The sequence below is a fragment of the Micropterus salmoides genome, unplaced genomic scaffold (genome assembly GCF_014851395.1).
Source record: "Micropterus salmoides isolate LMB-PRFRI ecotype aquatic unplaced genomic scaffold, ASM1485139v1 Ms_hic_scaffold_1, whole genome shotgun sequence".
In the NCBI taxonomy this organism is placed as follows: Eukaryota; Metazoa; Chordata; class Actinopteri; order Centrarchiformes; family Centrarchidae; genus Micropterus; species Micropterus salmoides.
Genome location: NW_024040040.1, coordinates 13,140,425 through 13,164,077, shown reverse-complemented (window position 1 = coordinate 13,164,077; position 23,653 = coordinate 13,140,425). Strand labels below are relative to the sequence as shown.

The following is a 23,653-nucleotide window of genomic DNA, read 5'->3' as shown; positions in this document are numbered from 1 at the left end:
CGAGGATGAATGGAACAAAATATAACAGAGAACATGGATCAGGAGCCTACTATCAAACAAAAACTAATAGAGAACACAGAAGCAGGGAGTGATAAAACACTAACACAAACTGGCAAAAGTCTTAACAAGAACACAACAGGAAAAAATGACACTAAAACAGTGACAATATTACACTCAACCACATAACGCAAACACAAATAGAGAATACGTAAGATGATATTTTGAGAATAGCAGTAGTAAATGATAACCAAATCCTGGCCACTGTCATTGATTTCAGTTCAGTCTAGTTGTCTGTTGTAGACAAATAAAATGACTGCAAAGCTTTTAGCATAAAAGATTTGACTGATCTTATTTATATACCTGCGAGGACATGTTCAAAACTGCTTCCTCCAAGGTCAGTGATCATTTATTCAGCATGACTCATTTGCCTAAAGCACAAATTCCTTGAAAATATGAACTCGTGTTAAAGTGACTGTTACTGCGCTCACATTTGCACCACCACAATCCTGCTGCCGTCTTGCCCACACACACATAGACACACCAGGCATGTATGCATGTGCACATGCATATACTCGCAGTACACGCACCTACACAAACACACACATGCAGACTGTGTGTGGAAGTGAATGTTGTTCATGCATGTCTAGTAGAGTTGAGCTATGTGGAGAGGATCTTTGATCTCAGCCAGGCAGCCAACCAGCTTCTCCACTATTTGCATTTAGTCTCCTGAGTCTGTTGGCTTCTTGGCCCCTCACCAGCTTCAGCTGCAGGTTACAGAGGTAGCTAGAGGGATATTCCCACACATTCCTGTTTGTCAGAGTGTATGCTTAAGGTTGTGTGTGTGTCATTTTGTGCACGCTCAAGCCTGTGTTGTCGCAGGCCAAGAATATAGTCGTGCTTTGCGTGTGTGTGTGTGTGTTTGTGTGTGTGTGTGTGTAAGACAGAGAGAGAGAATGAAGAAAGAGGCCAAGGGAGAGTACCTGGGCCAGCACCACATCAAGTACAGCAACCTCACTGAGAGTGAGTGAGAGACAGAGAGAAAGCATGAAAAGTAGACAGGGAAAACAAGCAACAGAGAGAATAAGATACAAACACAGACAGAGAGAGAGAGTGGACAAACAGAGTAAGAGGAGATGAACGGCGAGAGGGTGAAAGAGAGGGAGGCCTCTCCAGGAGGTCACTGAGTTTCTGGATCTCCGCTCCTTTTGTCCCACAGCACATTCCATAGCAGCAATCTGACCAGTCAGCCAGGGAGCCGCAAAAATGAAAAGAAATATAGTGGGGGGGGGGGGGGGGGACTCACAGCTCCCCTCAGACTGGTATAGAAACACTTGCAGAGGAGTTATTCTGCCGCACAGATTTGGTTTTAGCCGCTATTTCCCGTAGGCCACAAAACAAACTATTCAGAATTTTATTAGGCTTACTTCAATGGCATTTAGATTTCCATTTCTTTGAATTATTTGTAACTCCCAGTGCCTTCAAAGGATTAAAGATTGTTCTCGCCTGATATTAATGTTCACTTCTAGTAGTCAAGTCATGTTCAAAGTTTGGAGTTCTTTTGATATCTAATACAAAGAAAAATTAAAACTTAAAACTAAAATCCTTTATCACAGAAAGCATATTTACAGTATATAAAATGTAAAATGACCTACTGAAATCTTGTCCAACGAAGGTTAAAGTCAAGGGCAACTGGACTTGGTTGAAGATACTGGAAGATGTTTCATCCCTCATCCAAGGGACTTCTTCAGTTCTGACTGACTGGTAGGGAAACTCAGCTATTTAACCTTGAGTTTCCTGGGAAGTGATGAAAGGACAGCATCACTTCCCAGAAAACTCAACAAACGTAACCTATTGGCCTCAGGTGAAGATACCAACGATGGTCGTTCTGTCTATGTGTGTGTGGGCAAAACGACTGTCGTTACAGCAACCAGGAACACTAACAAACCAGCAGTATCGACAATCCTAGCAAACGACCCCACTGAGGTTAAATAGCTGAGTTTCCCTACCGAACTGAAGAAGTCCCTTGGATGAGAGACAAAACGTCTTCCAGTATCTTCAACCAAGTCCAGTTGCCCTTGACTTTAACCTTCGTTGGATAACTATGACCTGGATGACTGAGAATCTTCATAGACATATTGAAATCTTCTTTGCCTCTGCTTTGATTGACATTGATTGGACGGATTTTGTGGGCATTTCTTCCACATGTTGGAGCGCTTCATTGAATGCTTTAATTTAGTCACAAACTCTTAGCTGTATAACTGTAAACCACCAATAAACCTTAATAATACATCTGCTTATTTTATACAATTTTGAATTTTGTTTGATTTACATATTTACCATATATTAAAGCTGCTGTAGGCACTTATACACATGGACAGCTCCAACCTTTAACACTCAGAAATCAAATTAAGTGAATCACTAAAACTCACACAGCACATGCACCTTGTGTGATCATGTGATGCCTTTGAACCAATTAAGACAGTTCAGCTAATGGATTGCCAATACATTTTGGCAATCAATGGTCGCCAGAGGATGAATCCTAATGACTTTGGCGACTTTTTCTTTTGCACCACCAATACACATTCTTGCTGACTGCAAATTAGTAGTGCATTAAATCACATCCCTTGCTATTCAACTCATTGACAGTTAGTGGCGGTAACACACCAAGATACGTAGCTATGTACCTGCAAAAGAGTGACTCATATACACTGCACTGTGTAAATTTAACCAGCGCCATGTAAAAAGCTTATTAGGAATTGGCTGTTAATTTTTTCTAGTAAGTACGTTTTGTTTTAAGCCTATTTTTCGCTATACAAAATTATCATCCTGCTTAAAATCAGAAGTCTGGTTCCTGGTTGCAAAAAATCAACATGGCAGCGGCCAAACTGCCAAACTTGAGGCTTCAAAACCGCAGTGGGGGGGCATCGGGTGCGGGCCGGGACTGGGCTGGTGTGCGGCTCTGTCCTGTGTGCATGCTGTGCATCCTGATAATTGCATTTCGGTTCTCTGAGGGGTCTGGCGACTGGTTGTTGGAGGGGTGGGGGACCGGGAAGAAGGGGTTGACGGGGGGGGTTGGGGTGCGGGCTGGTCCTTTTTGAGCTGGTTGGGGGGTGTCTCCTCTGGATTTTAGTGCCCGGACTGGATGCTTGGTGGTTGTGCCGGGATCCTGTGTATGGAGGGATTGTGCTTTGGGGTGTGTCGATGGTTGCTTGCAGTCGCGTCGCGGCCCTCTGGAGTGTGGTCGTGTTGAGTCCTAGGGGCTATTTGCATCTGCTGACTCCCTAGGGCTGAGGGGCTGTTGCTGCTGTCGCGGGGTGATTGCTGTCTCTTTTCTTTGGGGACGGTGGGGGTTTGTGTGTGGGATGCTTCGCTGCTAGGGAGGGAAGGGAGCGGGGGTGGGGGTCTTCTGGCCTGACCTGGCCTGAGTGGCATTGCCTCCTGGGTGTGGGCCGACCTTCGGATCTGGGCTGTTGGGACGTTCTGTCCTTGGGTGGGGTCCTTGCTGCCCCGGACCTGCTCCCTTGGGGGCTGGTGGTGCTCGGAATACTGCTGATTGTGGGGGAGCGGTGAGGTGAGGGGTTAGCAGTGGGGCTGCCGGAGGGGCCCCGGCGAGGACGGGGGATTGTTGGACTTTGGGTTGGGGCTGCACTGACCTGCCTCTGGAGTGTGTGGGGGTCTGGGGCACGGGGCTTTGGAGCCTCTGGGTCTGGGGCGGGTCTGCGCGCTGGGGGGGCTGGGCCCCCCTGGGCCCGTCCTGGGGATGGGCGGGGTTGTCACTGACTCTGGGGTGCTACCGGTGCTAGAGGGGCTCTTGCTATAAGCCCTGGGCTGGAGGGACCTGGCGTCCTCCTGCTTAGGGGGGTGGGGGACGGGACTGAATAAATGATGGGGCCAGTCAGGAATCTGGTCTTCTAGCCTCCCTATGACCTCCTTCACCTTTCCCCCTTTGGTCATGTCTCACAACATACACCCTTAGGATCCTGGGGGACGGGCAGCCTGCAGGGCGTTTGGGGGGTGGGGCTGCTTTATTGCGGCCTCGCACTTCTTCCTCCCTCACTGCCTGCCCCTCAATTTTAATTACACATTAGACACAGAGGGCTTGGGGGGTGGGAGGGGCACGATGGGAGGCTCCACTACCTGACAGTTGTGGGGTGCCTGTGTCACAACTACCCTCCAATTTTAGTTGCACCTTAGTTACCACACACCTTATCTTCACTCCACCATACAACACTTCACAATCCATGACATGCATCCAACACAAAACAATACATTTACAGAGGCAGGCAGAGGGGTTGAAGGAGTGGGAGAGATTCTCATTGGCCTCGTGTCCTACCCCTGGAGCCCCGGGCGTTGGGGGTGCTGTGGGGTTGGTGGCGGCCTTGCCTGATCTGGGGTGGGCTGGGGGGGTCGGGGCTCCCCTGGTGTGGGGGCCCGCCCTTGGCCTAGGGTTCTGCGGACTCGGGCTTGTGGCCTTTGCTCATTTCTGGGCGGGTGGTGTGTCCCTGGGCCTGGGGGCCCGTTGTCTCCTCTCCTCGCCTGGGCCCTCTTCGGCAGAGGTGAGGCTCCCGCTGCTTCCCCCTGCCAGCTCTCTCACGGTGGGGGCATTCGGGAGTCTCTGGGGCGCATGACCGGTGCTGTCGGGGTAGGTTTTGGTGCTCCTCCTTGGGGGTGCTTGACTGGGGAGGGCTGGGCCCCTGTCCGGGGATGAGATCGGCCTCGGGGGCTGCTGTCACTGGCTGCACTGTAGGGAGGGATGCCTCTGGCTGGGCTGGGGGACCGTTGGCCTGGTTCTCCCGCGTTATCGCTCCCTGGCGGTAGCGAGCTTCCCGGCACGGCTTTCTGCTGTTCTTCCTTGGGGCGGGGTACAGCTTCCCCCTGGACATGCGGTCTGGGGTCCTTTGCGCTTTGGGGGGTCGCAGGGTGTCCTGGCTTCTGGGGGTGGGGGTCTGCGGTGGGATTGTGGGGCGATTATCGATGCATCTTGATGTATTATACTTTTTCCCTGGGCAGGGTCTCTGGATGGCTGCTGGGCGTTTAGTTTGTGCGTTGGAGTCCGGGGGAGGCATCTCCTCATTGGCTTGGAGGGACCTGTTTGCGTTCCTGTTTTGCTTCGTTGGCCTCGGACCGTGCTTGCCCATTTCTCTGTCGGCCAGTTGTTGGACCCCTCTGGATACTGAGGTTATAGTTAGTTTTCGGGATGTGCAGTGTGGGTGCGGGGCAGGGCTGTGCTCCGGTTTGTTCTGGGTTTGTGCCTGGAGTTCTCGGCCCTTGATGGATGGGTGGGTTGTTGGTGGCATGCAGCTGAGCTAGTTGATTTTGCCTCGTTGCTGGTTTGGCTGGTGGTGCATGGCGGCCGGGGGCGCGCTGGGCATGGGGGATGTCGGCTGGCGCCGGCGGCCTTAGTTTTTTCCGGCGGTTGGGGGGACGGTGGACTTTTATTGGCGGGTGCACGGTGACCTGTGCGGCGCGTTTGCTGCCGGGCTGGGACTTGCTGCTGGTGTCTCTCTCCGCTGGCTTTCGCTGTCGTGTTGTTCCGTTTGCTCTCTCTCATTTGCCCGACCTCGCACGCGGGATTCGCGGGGGGCTGCTGGGCATGGGTGTCGCTGTGCTCGCGCAGTGTGCGCGTTGGGCTCGTCACTTGTGCATTGGTGTTGATGATTGCGTGGCATTTGGGCATTGTGGTTGTTTGCTGCGCGGCGGTGGGGTGCTGGATGGGGGAGGCCACTGGTCTATGTTGTGTCTGCGCCGCGGTCGGTCCGGGCGCTGCTCTTCCTCTTTTGCGTTCCGTCGGCATTACGTTGTCAACTGGCATTTGGGTCGGGGTCTTCTGCGTTTGCATCGCGGTGCATCTGGGAGTCTTTGTTTTTTTTTGATTTGATTTATTCTTTTTCTTTCTTCCACCCCTATTGGCTACTGGGGTTCTTGCCTGCCTGTTACAGTCGTGGCGTCCCACTCTCTCTAACAACTACATTCTTTAACAGGCTTATGCGCACACACATGTACATACACACACATACAGACACATTCACCCACACAGACACAAACAAACTTAGGTTGTCCCTGGTAGAATTATTCCTGATGCCTTTCTTTCAGTTACTTATTTAAATTAATTATTATTCCAGCTCTCGTGGCTGTGTTGTGTTGCTTATTTAGTGTGTGTGACTGTTTCTTGTTTTCATTGTTCTCTTAGTTGTCTTAATATGTCATTAATATGTCAGCTGTTTATTGCTGCTGTTCGGCTGGTTTTCTTTTACTATTATTATTATTTTTATTGTTTTTTTTGTTTGTGTTTGTTTGTTGTTGTTTTTCTCCTCCCCAAGCCCCCCTCTCTGTTCTCTTGCAGGTTTCGTTGCTTTCTGCAATTGGTGTTTCCCACAGCTTTTCCCTGTTGTCCCCACCCTCCATCCCCCTTTCCCCCTTCTCTTGCAGGTGTTGTCCTTTCTCTGTGCTGTCTGTTTGTGCCCCCCCATCCCCGTGTCTGCCCCCCTGTCCGGCCCGGTGACAAATCAATACATAATTAAATAAATAATAAAACAGACAAAGGAGTATTTTAATACTCTCTTGTTAAAGTAAAATCTGTCTGGCACAATATGGTATCCAGGTCATTATACTCTATACCAGGCTGCTGGGCAGGACAGGTTTAAAAAAAAAAAAAATAAAAAAAAAATAAAAAAAAAACCGCAGTCCACAAACCAATGGGTGACGTCACAGAGACTACTTCCACTTTTTTATACACTCTATGGTAAACACCAATGTATACAATCCAGGTTTCAGAATGTTTAGTAAATCAGATTTGCATGTTTCAGCAGAAAGAAAGTTTATTGTTAGGAGATAAACACAATGTGTTTTAGTAAGATATACTGAATATAAACATAAACATGTTTGTTTACAAGAAAACACCCCAGTGTATCTTTAATTCAAAGCTGTGACGATATTTTATGCCACTGGCTATTCCCAACACCAGGTTACTCATTTAGTGCCAGTACCAGTATTTTGTTATTATTATGTTAGAGTGAAACAACAGATGTGCTTTCATGTAACAAAAATGTCCTGGTGCAGCTTTAAACTTCAGATTGTTTTGGAAATATTCTGCATCCCGTCGTATTACCACCGGAAAACCAACTCGCTGATTCTGAAAATAACCAAAAGTCCAAATGAAATTGTGTAACAAGGTGGATAGTTCTGGGATGTATCTGAAATGAGATGCAAAATAAATCTGATTTGTTGTTCAGTGAAGTGGCCCTTTAAACTGGTATTTTCAGCTATGCAAATCAGCACTGCCTAAACACAGGAATTCTAGAAATTACCTATTGCTCACTGATTTCAGCGCTCTTAATGCATTTCCCTGCGCACCAAAGTCAGGGAGTTCGCTCTTGTTCCCATTGGTAATTTGAAATGTAATTACCCATCATTTTAGAGTGCTTCAGGAGCCTGACACCTACATCTCCCTCTCTGCCTCTCTTTCTTTCTTCCCTATCTCCCTCTCTCTGGCTGTTTTTGTATGCTGGTGGAGGATTGTATATTTTCCACCCCCACACATTTTTGAGCACTACCCCTACCATTACCTATGTAAATGACTCGGGCTCAGACAGGCGGTTTAAAGAACCACCTCTCCTACACCATGACTAAATGAGTGCTTTTACATGCACACAGGATACCAGATCACATCTCTGCTGGGGTTATGTTCAGGAAAATCTGTTTATGTGCATCTTCTGATCTACAAATGTCCATATATGCACGTATGAGCATGTAGCAGATATGGAATGTTTCAACATGGCTCAAAAGAAGTGAACAGGAAATGGAGTTTAGATGCATGAGTAATGTGTTCTAGCACATATTAGCATGTAGCAACTGTTACTTTGGGGTCATTAACAATGTGCAACAATATGATCTTTTATGCTGTCATAAACACACATAATGCTTCTTTACATAAAGATGTATGAAAATACAGTCAGACACATGCTTACAAAATAAGACTAAAATGTGATTCATGACTTTAGATCATATTATGATATTATTTTGATTGCAGATGTCAGAAGTAAGAGTAGATGTTTCCCATAGGATGGATTTCTTAAGTGTATGTAGGTGTCTTAGAAGATGTTAATATGTATTGTACTGTCATATGTGTGTCAATGACGCTTTTAAATGTGGTTTTGCTGCCTTTCTTGGAGAGAGCTACCTTGGAAATTAGTTTATATCTCAACAGGCTTTCTCCTGGGTAAATAAAGGTTAAATTAAAGGTGCATGCCACAGATTTTACATACACAGTTCAGTTTACTCGTCACAATGAGTACAAATCAGCCTGGTAATGAGGTTGTATAATGTTTTCTGTTGCTCATAGGTTTGTCTACATAAGTAGTCAAACTGTCCATTACATATGACTTCATGATGAACTAAACAAGCTAGCTAAAAGACAAAGAAAGGTTTGTACTGGTGAAAGATATACCTGAGAGATTTTTACAACCTGTTGCCCAATAATATAAGGAATTAATAAAGCCTCAACTTATATGGAAACCTTCACATCTGTCAAACTTTCCAAGAGACAATAAGATACACGTGGAGACTTTTTTCGTGAACAACCCCAGAACTCAGGACACTATGTTGCACCTTTGCCACTGGAATTAATTTACTTCAGTTTTTTGCCATCCACTTTTCAACCCTATCATATTTTATTATGCATTACTCCCAGCATCGTCTTGTAAAACAACCCTGAACCTTACAAGTTCAGTTTTCAAGATGGGATATATTAGTTTGGAAACAATCCACTGAATGTTTCAAGAGACTGCCAGTTCATTAACGAAGCAGGTCCAGCCCTGAAAACCAATGAGGTCAATATTATAACAAGCGCCATGCAGTATCTACACCACAAAACACTAGACAATGAAATTTTTCTATCAGTTCCAGCACTAATATTACCACAGCAAGTGCCTGACTGCAAGTTTTATCATAGCAGAAGGTTAAATAACAGATTTCTGGATGCAAGACTGCAATCCAAACATTTTAGGCTTCCACCTCAGAGAAACTAGTGTTTGTTTGGTCCCACAACCTTTCCTGTTTCATCAAATGTAAATGTGTTGCTTTCTGATCACAGTTCCTCTCTCTTCTGTGCAGCATATTGTTTATCCCGTTCATCAGACCAACACATGGTGACACACCAGCACACAAGCCACAGAAGTGTGTTTTTATGTCCACGATCTCCAGCCGTTTGAAATTGTTTTCAAGTTGAATAGCCACCCATGCACTACCTGTGGACTACAGGCCTTTCAGAATGTCCTTGCTTTTATTTACACTATTTACGTTCACCCGCCTCGTGCGCTGAAAGAAAACATTGATGAAATGCATGCTGTCACTCAAACCCCACTTGCTACCTCTCTTTTTGTCTGTCTCATGCTGAGATTAGTATGACAGGACTTCCTAGTATGAGAGGACGTTCTCCAAATAATGAAAATGGACAGTGAACAGTGAACCACTGATAACCTGAGCCAATTGCCATAGATTTAAATTTAGAGAGCTTCTGTTGCTGTGTAGAAATCAGAATGCAGGTGTCGTGGTTATAAAGACAATCATGTATTAGCATACAATACGTTTGGAGAAGCAAAAAACACAAAATAAAGTATTCATGGGCTATGTTCATGTGACTTTTATTCTGAAGGTGTTTTATAAATGACATTTGATGTAAAATGCATTGTGCGTGAATATATATACGTGTAGGAAGTGTAGGAGTTTACTACTACTCTTTCTCCTAAAAACTGCACATATTTACAGTAGCAGCTACATTTTTTGATGAAAATTTACAATGATGTCCACATTATGTTTTCTATCAGCCTTTCATTAGTTTTCCTACCTCATCCATTCCTCGCAACTAAAGCATGGTGAACAGTTTCTGTTTAGGAAACTCAAAGAACTTGGTTATGGTTATAATGTGTCTGTTCATTTGAATGTGTTCAGCAATCCCAGAATTACAGATTTCCATATGAAATGTTTATTACAAGAAACGCCCTCAGAGAAACTAATCTGAAGTAGCAGTTTGTGCATGTGTTTACATTACATGACAAATGTCTTCTTTATATATTGCTGTAGCTATACATATACCAACCAAATATGTTTTGTTGTGCGTGTCATTTGAATGGCGGACTCCGGCACTTACAAGGCAAACTATTATATTGAGAGGTAACTAAATGTATAAATTCATTTAATGGCCATAGCAGAATAAATACCCACCATAAATAGTGTCAGAAATTGAGTTTAACATGATAAACTACATTTTTAAGTCGTATAACTTTGGTTGGGGACAGATCATGGTCCTGGTTAAATATTGCAAAAGTCAACTGACTTGAAGAGTGAGATGAGACTTTTTTCAGTTTTTAACAAAAATCAAGATTTTTCCCTCACTTTAACCAAGTGTTTAAATAGCCACAGCATGTGGGACGCAAACCCCCAGTGGACAGTTTCAGAGTCCTGTGCCTCATAACATCAACCAGCTACTCCTACATAGAAGGATGTCCAACTTCCTGGATTTTAAACTTTTTTGCCAGTGAACATAATCCAGGCACAAATTATGTTTCCTCCAAATCACATCATAAACAAGTAGCAGCTTATAAAGGCTATTGGTAGAAGAAAGGGTAGTGATTTAAGACTTGAGTCAAGACGCTTTGCTGAGACTTCCACAGGTTCCACGTCTAGTAACATTATATATATCTATATATCTATATATATATATAGATATATATAAGGAAATGAACACTGATATAGCTGGAAATATGTTAAAAGTAGCTCTAAGCTTATTTATTTTTACCATCTTTGCTGCTAAGCACCCATCATAATTGTGTGTTTGCCCACCATCTGTCACCTGTCAATCAGCCTTCTTTGCCTGTTCAGCCAAGGTGCCAATCACTGCTCATTATCACTTCTTCTTATATTTTCTGTAGCTTCATGAAACATTACTCATATTTCCAGTCCTTAAACCAAATGTAACTTTTTTGTTGATGTTGTTGAAATAATTCAATATTTTGACACTTCTTTGCCATTGTAAAGCTCTAAAAATGTTGTTTCTCTTAGCTTGCTGAGCGTAGCACTCTGGGTCCTCAAACCGGTAATTTCTTTGCTGTTATTAGATTTAACCCCTCGTGATGCCACCGTTGAATCGCCTGCATTTATTCCCATCTGATAGCTTCTCCGCCTCAAACAGCAGGCAGTACAGAGGATGAATTTAGATCACTATTTATAACCCTGTTGCAGTGCAGGTTGCTCAGATTCTCTTATAATTCAAAAACGATTCAAACAGGAGTAACGTTTCACTGTATCAAGCCTCAGCTCTAAAACTTCTCGAGAAGGTGTGGAGAGGTCATTTTCTTCATCTCTAGTGTCGTTTCATGCCAAAACAAATTAGTATTTTTGTTATGCTAAAGTTACTGGATGGCCTGTAGCTGCCTATTCAACCGCTAAGCCACTTGGTTACCCATTTAATGGATGTAACTGCTGCCATTACGAGCGACTCTGTGAGAATCAAGATGAGTCACAGGTGTTCAGAGCTCTTTGCTGGGGATGCTTTGCTGCCCTTCTCAAGACATGCCCCCTCCCCCCAAAAGAAAAATTCAACTTCAGGTGACACTGAAATGTGGGCTTGCTTTTAATGGCCCTACTGTGTGTGTAGGTCTGCACACACATGCACACAATTGATGCGTAGGGGTGTGGAGTGGTCAACTGATGAGGCACTGTGGAGGCTGAGAGCCCTGGAGAGTGGTGTGTGGGTTGGAAGCCTCCTATCCTCACAGTGAACACACACACACACACACACACACACACACATACAAAGCTGTAGGAGGTGGAGGCAGCAGCACTTGCTTTGCCGGCTGTCCATTGATCAGGAGGTTGGTAGACTTAAAAGATCAGTGTAGAGACTGGTGGAGAGCAGAGGGAGGGATGGAGAGGAGGATGCTGGAGTCCTGTAGGATACAGCAGAGACAGAGAGAAACAGAGAAGAAGAGAAAGGGGAGGAAAGCCAGAGAGAGAAGAAAACAGACACAAGGAAAGTGTGTGAAGGGATAGAGGCTAGGGCGAGGGGAGAAATAAAGAGGCAGATCACGGCGTCCGGGGTTGCCCTGGGTTTTAACAGTCTGGAGGAAGCCTGCTGGTAAGCGCTTGATGTTTCTGTGTTTCTACATGTTATGTATGTGCACATACCGCCTGCGTGCCTATTTGTATGCCTGTCTGCGCCTCGTGCTGCCCATGCTTCATTGTTGAGCCACTGCAGAGAGAGAGAGGGATGCCAGGCGTTTGTCTCCACAGTGCAGCAAGGCAGCAGCAGAAGGAGTACAAATCTTCCGGGCTTCCTTCCACTGCAGACAAAACCATTCACTCTGTTATCTGTTCAATTAAAAACAGCAGCGCGCTCTGGGCTGCTGCCACTGCAGGATTCATTCAGGCTGTGTGCATGCTTTGTGTGTGTGTTTGGGAAGGTGGGGAAATCAAGAACACACGGTTGCTTGCGTTTTCAAGTTGTCGCCTCTGAGGGAAAGAAGAGTGCATATTTCCCCGATGCACCGTGTGTGTGTGTGTGTGTGTGTATTTGCGTATCAGTGTTTTCTATGAAATTTCAGATTGATGTGATGAAGTAGGACAGATTGACTGACTGAGTGGTGCTTTGCATTGTTCACACATCACATCCTAAATAAATCCCCACATTATAGCTACATATTGTTTGTGATGCAGGCAATTTTTGAAAACAACCTTTACACTGTACAAAAGACATCACAGTAGTATTACTCCATCTCATGTCCCTTCACAACACAGTACTTTTTGGTATTTTATGTACCTCCTCTATGATGATACTATTTTTTCTGGGTAGTAGCATTAAATATTAAATACAATACAGCCACAGCGGCAGACAGTGGTGATGCAGTCAGTCTTATAACCAGGGAGGTGAAGCACTGAACCATCAGATGACCCTCACAGACCACCATTCAGAAGATTTTCATTGTTACTTAACATATAACATAAAACAAGGAGAGTTACTTTCCCGCATATATATTTTCAAACAATAATGAGACTTTTGAGAAAACATGTATTGCTGATTGGCTGTAGCTATCCTAAAATGGCCAATTAATAAAAGCACATGCATGCAACTACAAAAAGTGAATTGTAGCAATCGGTAATGCAGCACTCATGTTGCTATTTTAGCCCATATGTGAGGCATCAAACCTAATATTCATGACAATGATGCCAAGAGTATCTAAAAGTAGATGATGTTAAAAATGTATACTTTTATGAGTTTTCTGACATAAATTACAGCCTATTAGCTACTGCAGAGACTGGATCTTCTAACCTTAATGAACTGATTTTGATTGCATGCAACCTTGCCTCTGTGCTCCTCTCTTCAAACCCCATTCACATGTGCTTTGTTCCACTACTTATTTTTCTAAATCGGGGACACCCCGGAGGTCCCCGGACTCCAGTTTGTGCACTGTTGAAGCCACATAGCAGCTGAAGAATCCCCCTTATGATATGGAGGCAACACGCGTTGACGTGTCGCGCTGCGTTTCCGACCTCTAGTATCGGTATGCGTCTTCTGCACGCACACGCACACACAGCTCTCTCATGGGGACATGCGGCCAGGAGACGCAGCCAGGGTAAGTGGAGCAAGTTTTCATACGGCACTTTATCTCCCGTGTGGGGGGATTATAACATCTTTCTCCAGCTTCGGCTTGTCGTTGGTGTTGTTGGCCGTGTTGGAGAAAGGGAAGTTTAACAGACTTTTTCTCGTTCGTCGGCACCGATCCCAGCCTATCCATTCAGATTGCGCAACGCAGCGTGTGATCGGACTGAAAAGCGTCAAAACAATTCGGTATTGTTGTATTTATTCAACACCAGTGTCGTTACTAACCGCTCACTTTGGCCAAAGTTCGCCTCATCATCTCAGTTATGCTTTGCTTTGGCCATGCGGAGCTTCTCCAGGGAGCACATTTCAGTCTCCACCTGGTTAAAAACAGGGATTTTCACGCACCAAACTGTTGTTTTTTAACCCAAAGCCACATCTACAGTGTTGTTGAACGATCACTTTTTCTTTTTCGCAACTTAAATGTTTTGCTACTTTGAGGGCCAAGTGTGCTGCTTGGTCCTGTGTGTGTGTGTGTGTGTGGGAGGGGAGGAGGGTTTGGGGGGCAATGCGCAAAGTGTGTGGTCTCCAAGCTCTCCACCCCCGCAGAGACGCACGGTTTGCAGCGCACACATACGCGCACGCATACGCAAGCAAGCTGTCACGGTCGGGCATGGATGTTTCTGGAATGCGCCCGGCGTTTTCTCTGTATTTTTCACATTAAGAGCAGTTTGGGAAGCAGCTCTCAAAGCAGCTCTCTGAACCGCTGCCACCTGCGGCAAGTGAGAGGCAATAAAAGTTAGACTTCCGGTGTCATATTTCACAATAAGGGTCGGATAAACTTGCAAGAGTGACGCAAACAAAGGAAATACGTTTCCCATTTATCCTACACAATAAAAATTGAGATTATATTGGCAGTATGTTTATGCAATTAGCGAGTCAGATGATTTAATGAAATATTTTGACATTATTTTGCTCTACATCAGTTTATATTCAAATTACTGCTTTCATTGTCGATTTAATGTGGCACCTCTCTGACTGGCACAGTCCAAGCTCCACAACTCTGGTCCGAGCTGGAGCGTGGACTGGTAGCTGGAGAGGTGCCAGTTCAACCCCTGGGCACTGCCGAAGGAGGCCTTGAGCAACCTCCAACCTCCTGAACCCCCAACTGCTCTGGGCGCCGTACTGACTGGCAGCCCCCTCACTCTGACATCTCTCCGTGTGTTGCTATGGGTCGTGTTTCTGCATGTGCATGTCTTTCAGACCTGTGTGTATATTAACAGAGTGAAAACATTGAGTTTCCCCTCTGGGGATTAAATAAAGTATATCTTCATCTTCATGTGTCGATTTTGAAATGGCAAAAAACTTGAAAAATTCCCAAGTTGATGTCTTTAAAAACTTTGTGTTTTATGATCAACAGTTCAAACCCAAATAATTATCCATATACTGTTACATAAGATGAAGAAAAACAACCTGTGAATTGAAAAGATGGAAGGAGGGAATATATTAGCTCAACAAATTTGGTTAATCGATAACAATCTGATCATTTTGTCGTTGGACTATCAATTGACCAACTAATCTCCTCAGCTCTAGTATTTCAGCTATGATATATGCTATGAATAGTGACACTAGGACTATGGTTACCATTTTTTATATAACTGAGCCTACTATAATTTCTGTAGGAGTTTTATAAAATTATGTCTTAATTTTACCACTACTGTCTGTAATCTTGTAAGTATTTTATATTTATTATTTCAGGCCACTAAACACATTCTCAGTCGTGTTTCTAGTCTTACCTTTAAGTGCACTAAATTTCTTTACATTTTTCACAAGAAATAGATGCTTTTAGTTTGAATGCAAAAACTCGCATAGTTTCCGGTTTGTTTCTGTTTAACTCCAGCCAGCTTGACCATATAGGGTGGGTGGGAGGGTAGACCCTGCCTGGAGAGAAGAGACGGGAAATTCTTGTGTTTTTGGTATGTTATTACCCAGCGGAGAACCCATGACTGAAGAGGAGGAGGAGAAGGAGGAGGAGGATAGGGGTTGAGTTTAGGATACATTCCTCGCCTTCCTCTTTAAGTTAACAACATTATTGGAGCTGCTGACATGTTGCCTCCTCACATGACACCCATAAGCTCCCAGCTGATGCATTACAACTGGACAAAGTGGTCAGTTGACCTCAGCACTGACAAGTATCACACACAAAAAACTACCAGACCTATACTGTTGTGATACCATAGAATAAAGTACAAAATGCAACTAACACTCAAAACGACATCTATCTAAAACTAATGAATGTACCTGCTGTTTATTTATGACAGGTTATGCCTTTCCAATCGCTTCTCACTGAATTTAGGGACTGTATAAAAATGATTTGGGTGGGGAGGGGTGCTGAACCTCATGTTTCACTTTTTAAAAACAAGTTTTGTTGTTAATTATGCTTAACATAACAAATGGTGCCTTCTGTTAACTGAACATCCCAGCTGCTCTCTATTTAGGTTAGTTCTGTATGATACAAGTTCCAACAACCTTACTGTAGTTCTGTTAAAGAAGGTGACTACTGGCTAGCAACATATGAAAGACCATGTTTTTAACACAACTATTTTGATAAAACTATTAATTTTTTTTTTTTTTACAGCAAATCACACAAGAAAAAATTAACTAAAATATAAATCTGGAGCATGGAAAAATGAAAGCCCTTATACTGCTCTCCCAAAAACTTCCAAACTTCCTTCAGCAAAAAGAAAAACTGCATAACCCTCCATCCTGTTTGTCCCTCAATAATTTGTGTACAGTCCCTGAAACCTGAATTCAGTTCATACTTTCTGTAAAATTCTTTTTTTTCTGTTAACAGCACCTGCCTGTCAACCCCTCAGGTGGTGACACACACACACTCTCTCCCCCTAGCTGGGCGTCAACTTCAGAAAATATAGCGACATTACATCTGACATATTAAATGGGGCTTACCAGATTTGCATAAAACCAGTGGAGCTCTGCCTGTTCTTTTCTGTTGAAACCGTAATCGCCCACTCGCTAATGACAATTACTATAATGGACTGATTGCTGGATTATACCACCAAAATGGTTTTAGAACACATCTGCATAATTGTTCTTAGCATATACGCCTGTGGGCTGCGACAGCCATTAGCTGTTTTAGAGGAGCGTGTGATTGAGGAGCCGTTTGATACTTGAAGAACAGCGGCGTATTGTGTGCCAACTGTGTGGGTGTTTGGAGTGTGTCTGTACTGTGTGAAAATGCACTAAGCATTGTCTTATTAAATACTGTTTTTGGATTAGATTTGTCGTTGATTTATGTAGGGGACAGAGCAGCTGTATGACTGGGGGTGAATCCTGGAGCAAAGTCCACGTTCAGGTGTCAGTTTAGGGGCTCTTGAGCAAAGGAATTGAACCTGTAACCTTCCGCTCAGTGACAACCAGGTAGCTTGGTGTTGCTCTACTGTACAAATGAGTAGAAATGCATGGATTTGAAGCAGGATGTTTGTGGTAAACGGCATCCTGCTGAGTCAGTGTTATTAATAAAGTTCAGAAATGAAGATAAGTGCATGTCATCCTCCATGAATGATGCATGCAGTGACATGCATCAGTGACAAAATGCATTATTGTATGCAGTTTTGTCTAAATTGTATATCTAAACCGAAACTTTAATAGTAGCTTTTTTTCCTGTAAAAAAAATCACCATTTCTTTTTGTTGTATCTGCCTCTACCTAAATAAAAGAAAGTTTTATCAGTTAAAAATTGTATAATTTTATGCTAAAGAAGCATTTTATATTATATTACATCACTTTTACATCCTGGAAACAGAAACTCTTTAGTGCCGTCTCCATCAAATAACTGCTATCGCACTGATTAACACTTAGAATAATCCCTCCTTTCATCATGTCCCATGCCAAACTCCTGCTTGCATGCATCAAATTAAAGACGTTTAGTAAACGTACTCTTTGTTCAAGTGCTGGAACACAATGTGAAGATGTGTCCCGTGTCCAGCTTTCGTCAAAAATCAGTGAAACAAATGTCACATGACCAACAGATGGACAGAGACATCCGTAGTACATAGGGGACTGTAGCAGCGTGAGCCAAATCAACAGCTGAACCCAGCTTTCCAGTTACAGTCCCTGTTTAAACATGCAACGAGGCTTTTTTGGGGAGGGGGGGGCAGCACTGAGGAAATCTGTCTGACTTTTTTCCTCCAGCAAAAGTGCTAATTTCTTAATCAAATTCAACAGTGAAAGACTGAGAGTGCGCAGAGGAAGTTATTGTCTCTGCCGGTGTGTAACGATACCTGAAACCTGCACAGGGGCCACTGTTACTTCATCTCCTTTTCTTTCTCCTCTCATTGCTCATCTCTTGGAAGCAGGCCAACATCCCACACACACACAAAAATCATACACCCTCTCACTCTCTCCTTTTCTCTGAACAGCACTCTGTGCTAATTACTCTCCGTTTCCATGGCAATGGGTAGCACCTCTTCTTTTTTTTCATTTTTTTTGTTATGTTGGATAGTCCATCGCAAACATCACATCATTCGACTGAGGCAACAGTATATTGTTGAGTGGATGGATTTTATCTTGCAGCTACACAATCGACATTCATCACCAAATGATCAAGAACGAGGCAAAAATTAGTATAGTATATTAGTATAATATCATTTGTGTGTTTTTACTTAGTTATTTTCCAGAATGCCTTTGATAGCTGGTTATAGAATATGTAGGTGAAGAGAACAATAGCAGAAAGAGTTTTGCATCACTTACACAATTACAGTATGTTTCATTTCATAAACTCATTTTTGATTAAGTTAAAGGCCCCGAAGACCCCATTTCCTCTAACGACTTTTTACTTCCAGCGATGGGTGCCTACATGAACGTACAGTGTTCTGCCACAGTCTGGAATATTTTTTGTGAGTGTTTTTGTTGGGTTCTTCTCACCGGTTGCAATGAGGGCGGGGCTCAGTTGGAAAACACATACGCCCGTGAACTAATCAGGATTTAGCAACATTTGAATCAAAGTGCAATGACTATTGTGGGTTACTTTGCTCACTCTCAATCAAATCTGATCGAACCACACACGCACAGTCCTGATGAAGAAGATTATCTAAATGTTTTTAGTCTTGTAATACGTAAGATTTGAAACCAAGTTTTCCGGGGTTTTAAAATGTGGTTTTCTTACAAAACCCAAACAAGGAGGCCCAGGCATTACATGATTTATTATTGGCCATCTTGGCACTGTATTCTGGCAGAACAGATGGAATAGCCAGTTTACCATAAATTATGATTAATTAATCCATCAGTGGTAGAACTGTTTATTCAGTGAGGACATGCTGAAAAGTTTTTTTTATAAAAAGATCTATTCAGCTTGTATGAATGAGTCCCCCTCCCCCCTTTATTTCCCTTGTGCGCCATAGGTCTGTGCTCTGGATGTCACACATTAGGCTCCATAAAAGTGAGTCACTTTGACACAGACATGTGTCTATATATAAACGTGTAACTCAACACTGAAGCGGGTCACAGAACCTGCAGTGGTGGTAATTACGGTGGGAAGAAACAAACAGGAGTGAATTCAGGGAGTGTGTGTTGGCACCTTTTGAGTCGAACCTGAGCGGGGGATGGAGGGGCAGAAAGAGAGCGATGGCCTGACAATAAGCGGAGCTTATTACAACCTGAGTTGCACTCTGGTTATTACTCATTAAACACAGGAATGTTGTGCTTCTGTGTCAGGCTGAATGGAGCCACACTGTTTAAATTTAAAGGATTGAATTTCACTAAACATTACACAAATTGAGGAAAAGGATTTTGAGACATCAAAATGCACAAACGCGAATTTGCTATTATAAATAGGTTTAGCCCTCGTCTTTGCATGTGCCTTAATACTACATTATTCTCAATGACCTTGGGTTTTATGAATGGGCAGCAGGAAGGTCTGCCATTGGATGAGAGCAATAGCCAATTAGAGAGGATCATTTCCAACAAAGGCGGGAATGGATGAATGGACGAGTCAGACATTTCTATAGGTCAGGTGGTGTGTGCGTGCCTATAGGGCTGTGTGTGTGTGTGTGAGTGTGAGAGAGTGTCACACACTGATCTACTTGGTTTATTACAGGCATCTATACATAGCTGTGGGGAACACAGGCAGACAATCGGCCCGGTTAAAATTAGCAGTCAGGGGCCACCTGTCTGTTTCTGACAAAGGAGGAAACGGCAGCGCAGGCTGGGTAGAGATGGAGGGAACAGGAAGGAAGGAGATGAGGGGGAGAGATGAGGCAGGGGGAGAGCGGGCATCGATCACACTGCTGGTTTAACTTCTCTCTTGCTCTTTTCCCCCCACTGCAATACAGGGAGACATTGTTGAGCGGTCTGGATTTAAGGGGGGAGGGTCTGGGCCAAGCAGAGTTCACATACCTCTCTGCTGGATCACTGCCAGATTTCACAGAGGATATAGGTGGAATATATAGGGAGAGGAGAGTTAAAGGTCTTTTCCAACTTTTTGGGATTAAGCCTATTGAACACCTTGTGTGATGACAGAGTTTTGGCAGTAGATAGCTCCGTATGGCGTGCCAACGCTTCAGCATACAGAATGTTAAGTAGGCTATAAGTGAGGAAATGACCCTATATTTTCCCTTCTGCCACCCATCCCTTAAACCATCTCCCTTAACGTTTAACACTATTGCCACTGTATCGCAAAACTCATGTTTCCTGCCTTTGTCGTTTCAGACAGCCAACAGGAAGTCATCTTCTTAACTGATGAAGACTTCCTGTTCTAAAACTATCTTCTTTCCTAGAATCATGATTTTTCTTCAACCCACACTTGGTTTTGTTCCTGTCTGCCTCCGCCAATAAAGTAAAGGAGTTTGTGGGAGTCAAAATGTTTCGTATTACAGAAAAGGCAATGTACAACAGCAGCAAAAAATATATACAATACATATCAGCGCTGCTTGATGACCGCCAGAGAATTCAATTCTTATTGCTATTTTCAAATGTTGAATATACTGTATATATGTTGGATTCTTAATTTCCCATGGGGATAAACTCAGCTGTCTTGTTGTCTTTTGTGCAGTTTCACAGTCAAACTCTCCTCCATACGATTAAAATAACCCCAACGTCTTTCTTTCCCAGGACTCCTGTCAGACTTCAAACAGCAGATGGACACCCCAGGAAAGGCAGCGGAGAGTCCTCCAGCGCCCATCTGTGGCAGTCAAAATGGACACTACAACGGCCATCTTGCTTCCAGCATTGGAGCAGAGGGACTGTACAACGCTGAAAGGCAAAAAGGGGGATGAGGAGGGAAATGGCAGTTTAGCTCCTTTGCCACATGCACCTCAACCTGTAAATGCTCTTTTTAAATCAGTCACATTTTATTTATTTTATTTACATCCAAAAGGTTCTCTATGTGCTGAAAATTAAGAGTCTTCAGCCATGCTAGCAGCTCTGTGAGTCTGTAGCTAACATGCTCACTGGGACAATGCTAAAATATTTTATCTCACCAATGTCAGCTAGCGTGGCTGTAGGAAGGGCATCTGAGGAAGGAATGCCCATCTGAGGAAGGGCATCTGAGGTGTATTCCTTTGCAGGTAGTATTGTGTGTATTTAACATGTTAGCGGTCCAGCTGAAGCCATAAAGAGTCACTCTACAGTAAAAGTTGTACTAAATTTACAGCAGTGTTTGCCAGACTTTTTTGGATGCTCATGTGAGCCTTTAAAATGAAGCAATGCCTACTTGACAAGTAAAAATACATAGAGGAAAGTCTTATCATCATATAATCTTATAAATTTACATCCTCACCAAGATGACATAACTTACAATGTCGCAGGACATCCGAGTTGGCACCCTGCTGAAGCATCTTAACATGGACAATTTGACTCCAGCAAACAACCTTTTCACACATTGCCAGCACAAGAAATTGGCATTTACAGGTAAAGGTGCAAGTGTTTAAAAGAAAAGGGCCTGTTGTACTGTTAGCAGTCCTCTACTTCAGTGTTTCAGGTGGAATGTCACCATTTTTTGGATAAGAGCTGTGTTAAGAGTATTCTGTTTTCTGACCAAAAAGCAGTGGATCCCATGGAACCTGCTTGTTTATCATATTCCCTCAGCATGAAGTCATTTCCCTCCTCGTTAATTTCCCTGATTGGCTGGTGTGGCAGCCATTTTGGCTCTAATTGGAGCTGCAGAGCCACAGGGCGCCCAGCGGTTGCTCAGTAGTCAGTGTAGATCCTGTGGGGCTGGCAGCAGCTACATCTGGCTACTGGGTCTCAGCTGGCAGCCATGTTATTGTGGAGACATGACACAATGTATGATTGAATTTTAAGTTTAAATGTACTCTGTAGAGTGTTTTCTGTGTACTTCACTCCCTCCTCTTGTGATCTTTGCTGCTATGTAGCTTTTAAATTTCAAAGAAATGTCTTGAGGGCCCACCCCCTGTGAAGAGAAAATTCCTGCTGTCCTCCAAAACTACCCATGCAGTCTAGGATTAACTCTGCCACAGGCTTTTATTTTTTTTTCAATAAAAATGACTTTTTGGAGATACTGGGTAAGTTCTGGACCTGGCATATAGTGTAGGATTCTGTGTGTCAGTCTACAGCTACATTGTCTGCTGGGTTTCAGGCCTATACTCGTACACATCAACGTCTACAAATGTTTCTTGGTTTTATTATGTATGCATTTTAAATTGTATACCAAATGAATATATGGAAGTTTTGTATGTTTGAGGAACCAAAAGGCATGGATAATTTGACAACTTTGTGTTTATTGACTCATCATAAAACATTCTTCAAACAATAAAACAATTTTAAATGTCCGTTTCTGTACAATGCTTGCTAAGCAATTTTATTTATATATAGAAAATGTAAGAGGAGTTGTGTTAAAATGACAAAACTCCTTCAAATTTAATGGCAGGTATTCTGGAAAAAATAACAGCATTCCATCAACAAATATTTTCAAGCAATAAATATGTATTTATAAATAGTGTAAATTTACATCAAGATTAGAAACATAATGAAACAGACAAAAAATAATCACAAATTAAACTTTATTCCATAAGTCTATGTGCAACCCATTCTCTTTGTGACTTGGCTAGTAAGTTTTTTTTTCCTAAATTTTTCCTTTTTTTTTTACCTAATAAACAAACAAAGCATCATAGTTTTGAAAAGAACAAGACAAACGCAAAAGTAAAACAAAAGCTGTAAAAAAAAAAAAAAAAAAGAAAGTCACCTAAACTCTTCACATTACAAATTTTTTTGGAGATTTTGCTGTCGAAAGAGTCTTAAAATCACTATCTACCATAGAAAAAGACCAGTTAGGCTAGTGCTCCTTAGAGGGAAGAAAGTCTGGGGGAAGTTCTATAAATCAAAGCCAACATTTCATCCTGTTACCAGAATCGAAAAAGGGGGAGAGAGAGAGAGAGAGAGAGAGAGAGAAAGGTTGTCAAGTCAGTAGTCTTTTACGGGTGGTGTTGCCAGTTGTGACAGTTAACAAGTATCTACAAAACATTTTTATCACACATTAAGAATCCCACTCCTCCCCCTCGTCCCAACCGTTTTTGATTAAGTCCTCCATTAAAACAGGGCTGAACCATTGTCATTTAGAGGGGGCTGGGAAGGGAGAAGAGAGAAAGAAGTCCTGTTAGCGAGCTCAGTGGCGCCCCCCACCCCTGGAAGGGCAAGGCTCCAGCACTTCAAACAGGTTGCATAGACAGACACACTCAGACGCCTCAGCCTCCAGCCGGCGTTATGGAGACCAGTCATGTGGTGGGGTTGGGGAGATGGCCTTGGCTTTCCTGAATATCAGAAATGGTCCGCGTATGTAGATGTTTGTTCTTTTATATCTTAATACAAGTTCCTGTAAATGGGCTTCATGGCTCCACAGCAGAAGAAATAGGGGTCATCTAATGTCAAGATGAAGATGAATGAAGAGGAGGGGCCTGGGGAGGAAGATGATACACAAGACTTAATGTTGTTTCATGATAACCGGTCACAATTTACTGGAATTTTCCTTAAGTTTGAAAGAAGAAACAATCGCCTCGAGTCCATCTCTCCCTCACGCTGGTGACTT

At 43.4% G+C, this 23,653-nt stretch overlaps 1 protein-coding gene and 2 long non-coding RNA genes across 4 annotated transcripts in view; 1 reads left to right on the top strand and 2 right to left on the bottom strand.

Annotated features, from left to right (window-relative positions):
• Positions 1–13,039: 13,039 nt before the first annotated feature.
• Positions 13,040–22,400, top strand: LOC119902410. Its single transcript, XR_005444324.1, has 2 exons — positions 13,040–13,628; positions 20,722–22,400. It is a non-coding gene; the product is annotated as an uncharacterized LOC119902410 (long non-coding RNA).
• On the bottom strand, positions 19,686–21,476 carry LOC119902415. Its single transcript, XR_005444326.1, has 2 exons — positions 21,407–21,476; positions 19,686–20,862 (listed from the first exon to the last, which is right to left on the bottom strand). It is a non-coding gene; the product is annotated as an uncharacterized LOC119902415 (long non-coding RNA).
• The window catches only part of LOC119902297 (histone demethylase UTY-like), a 36,134-nt gene continuing 34,810 nt past the window's right edge, over positions 22,330–23,653 (bottom strand). For both annotated transcript variants that reach the window (XM_038718398.1, XM_038718407.1), the window contains one exon: positions 22,330–23,522. In XM_038718398.1, the coding sequence (XP_038574326.1) occupies positions 23,493–23,522 (30 nt within the window). In that variant the 3' untranslated portion in view covers positions 22,330–23,492. The remainder of the gene's footprint in view (positions 23,523–23,653) is intronic.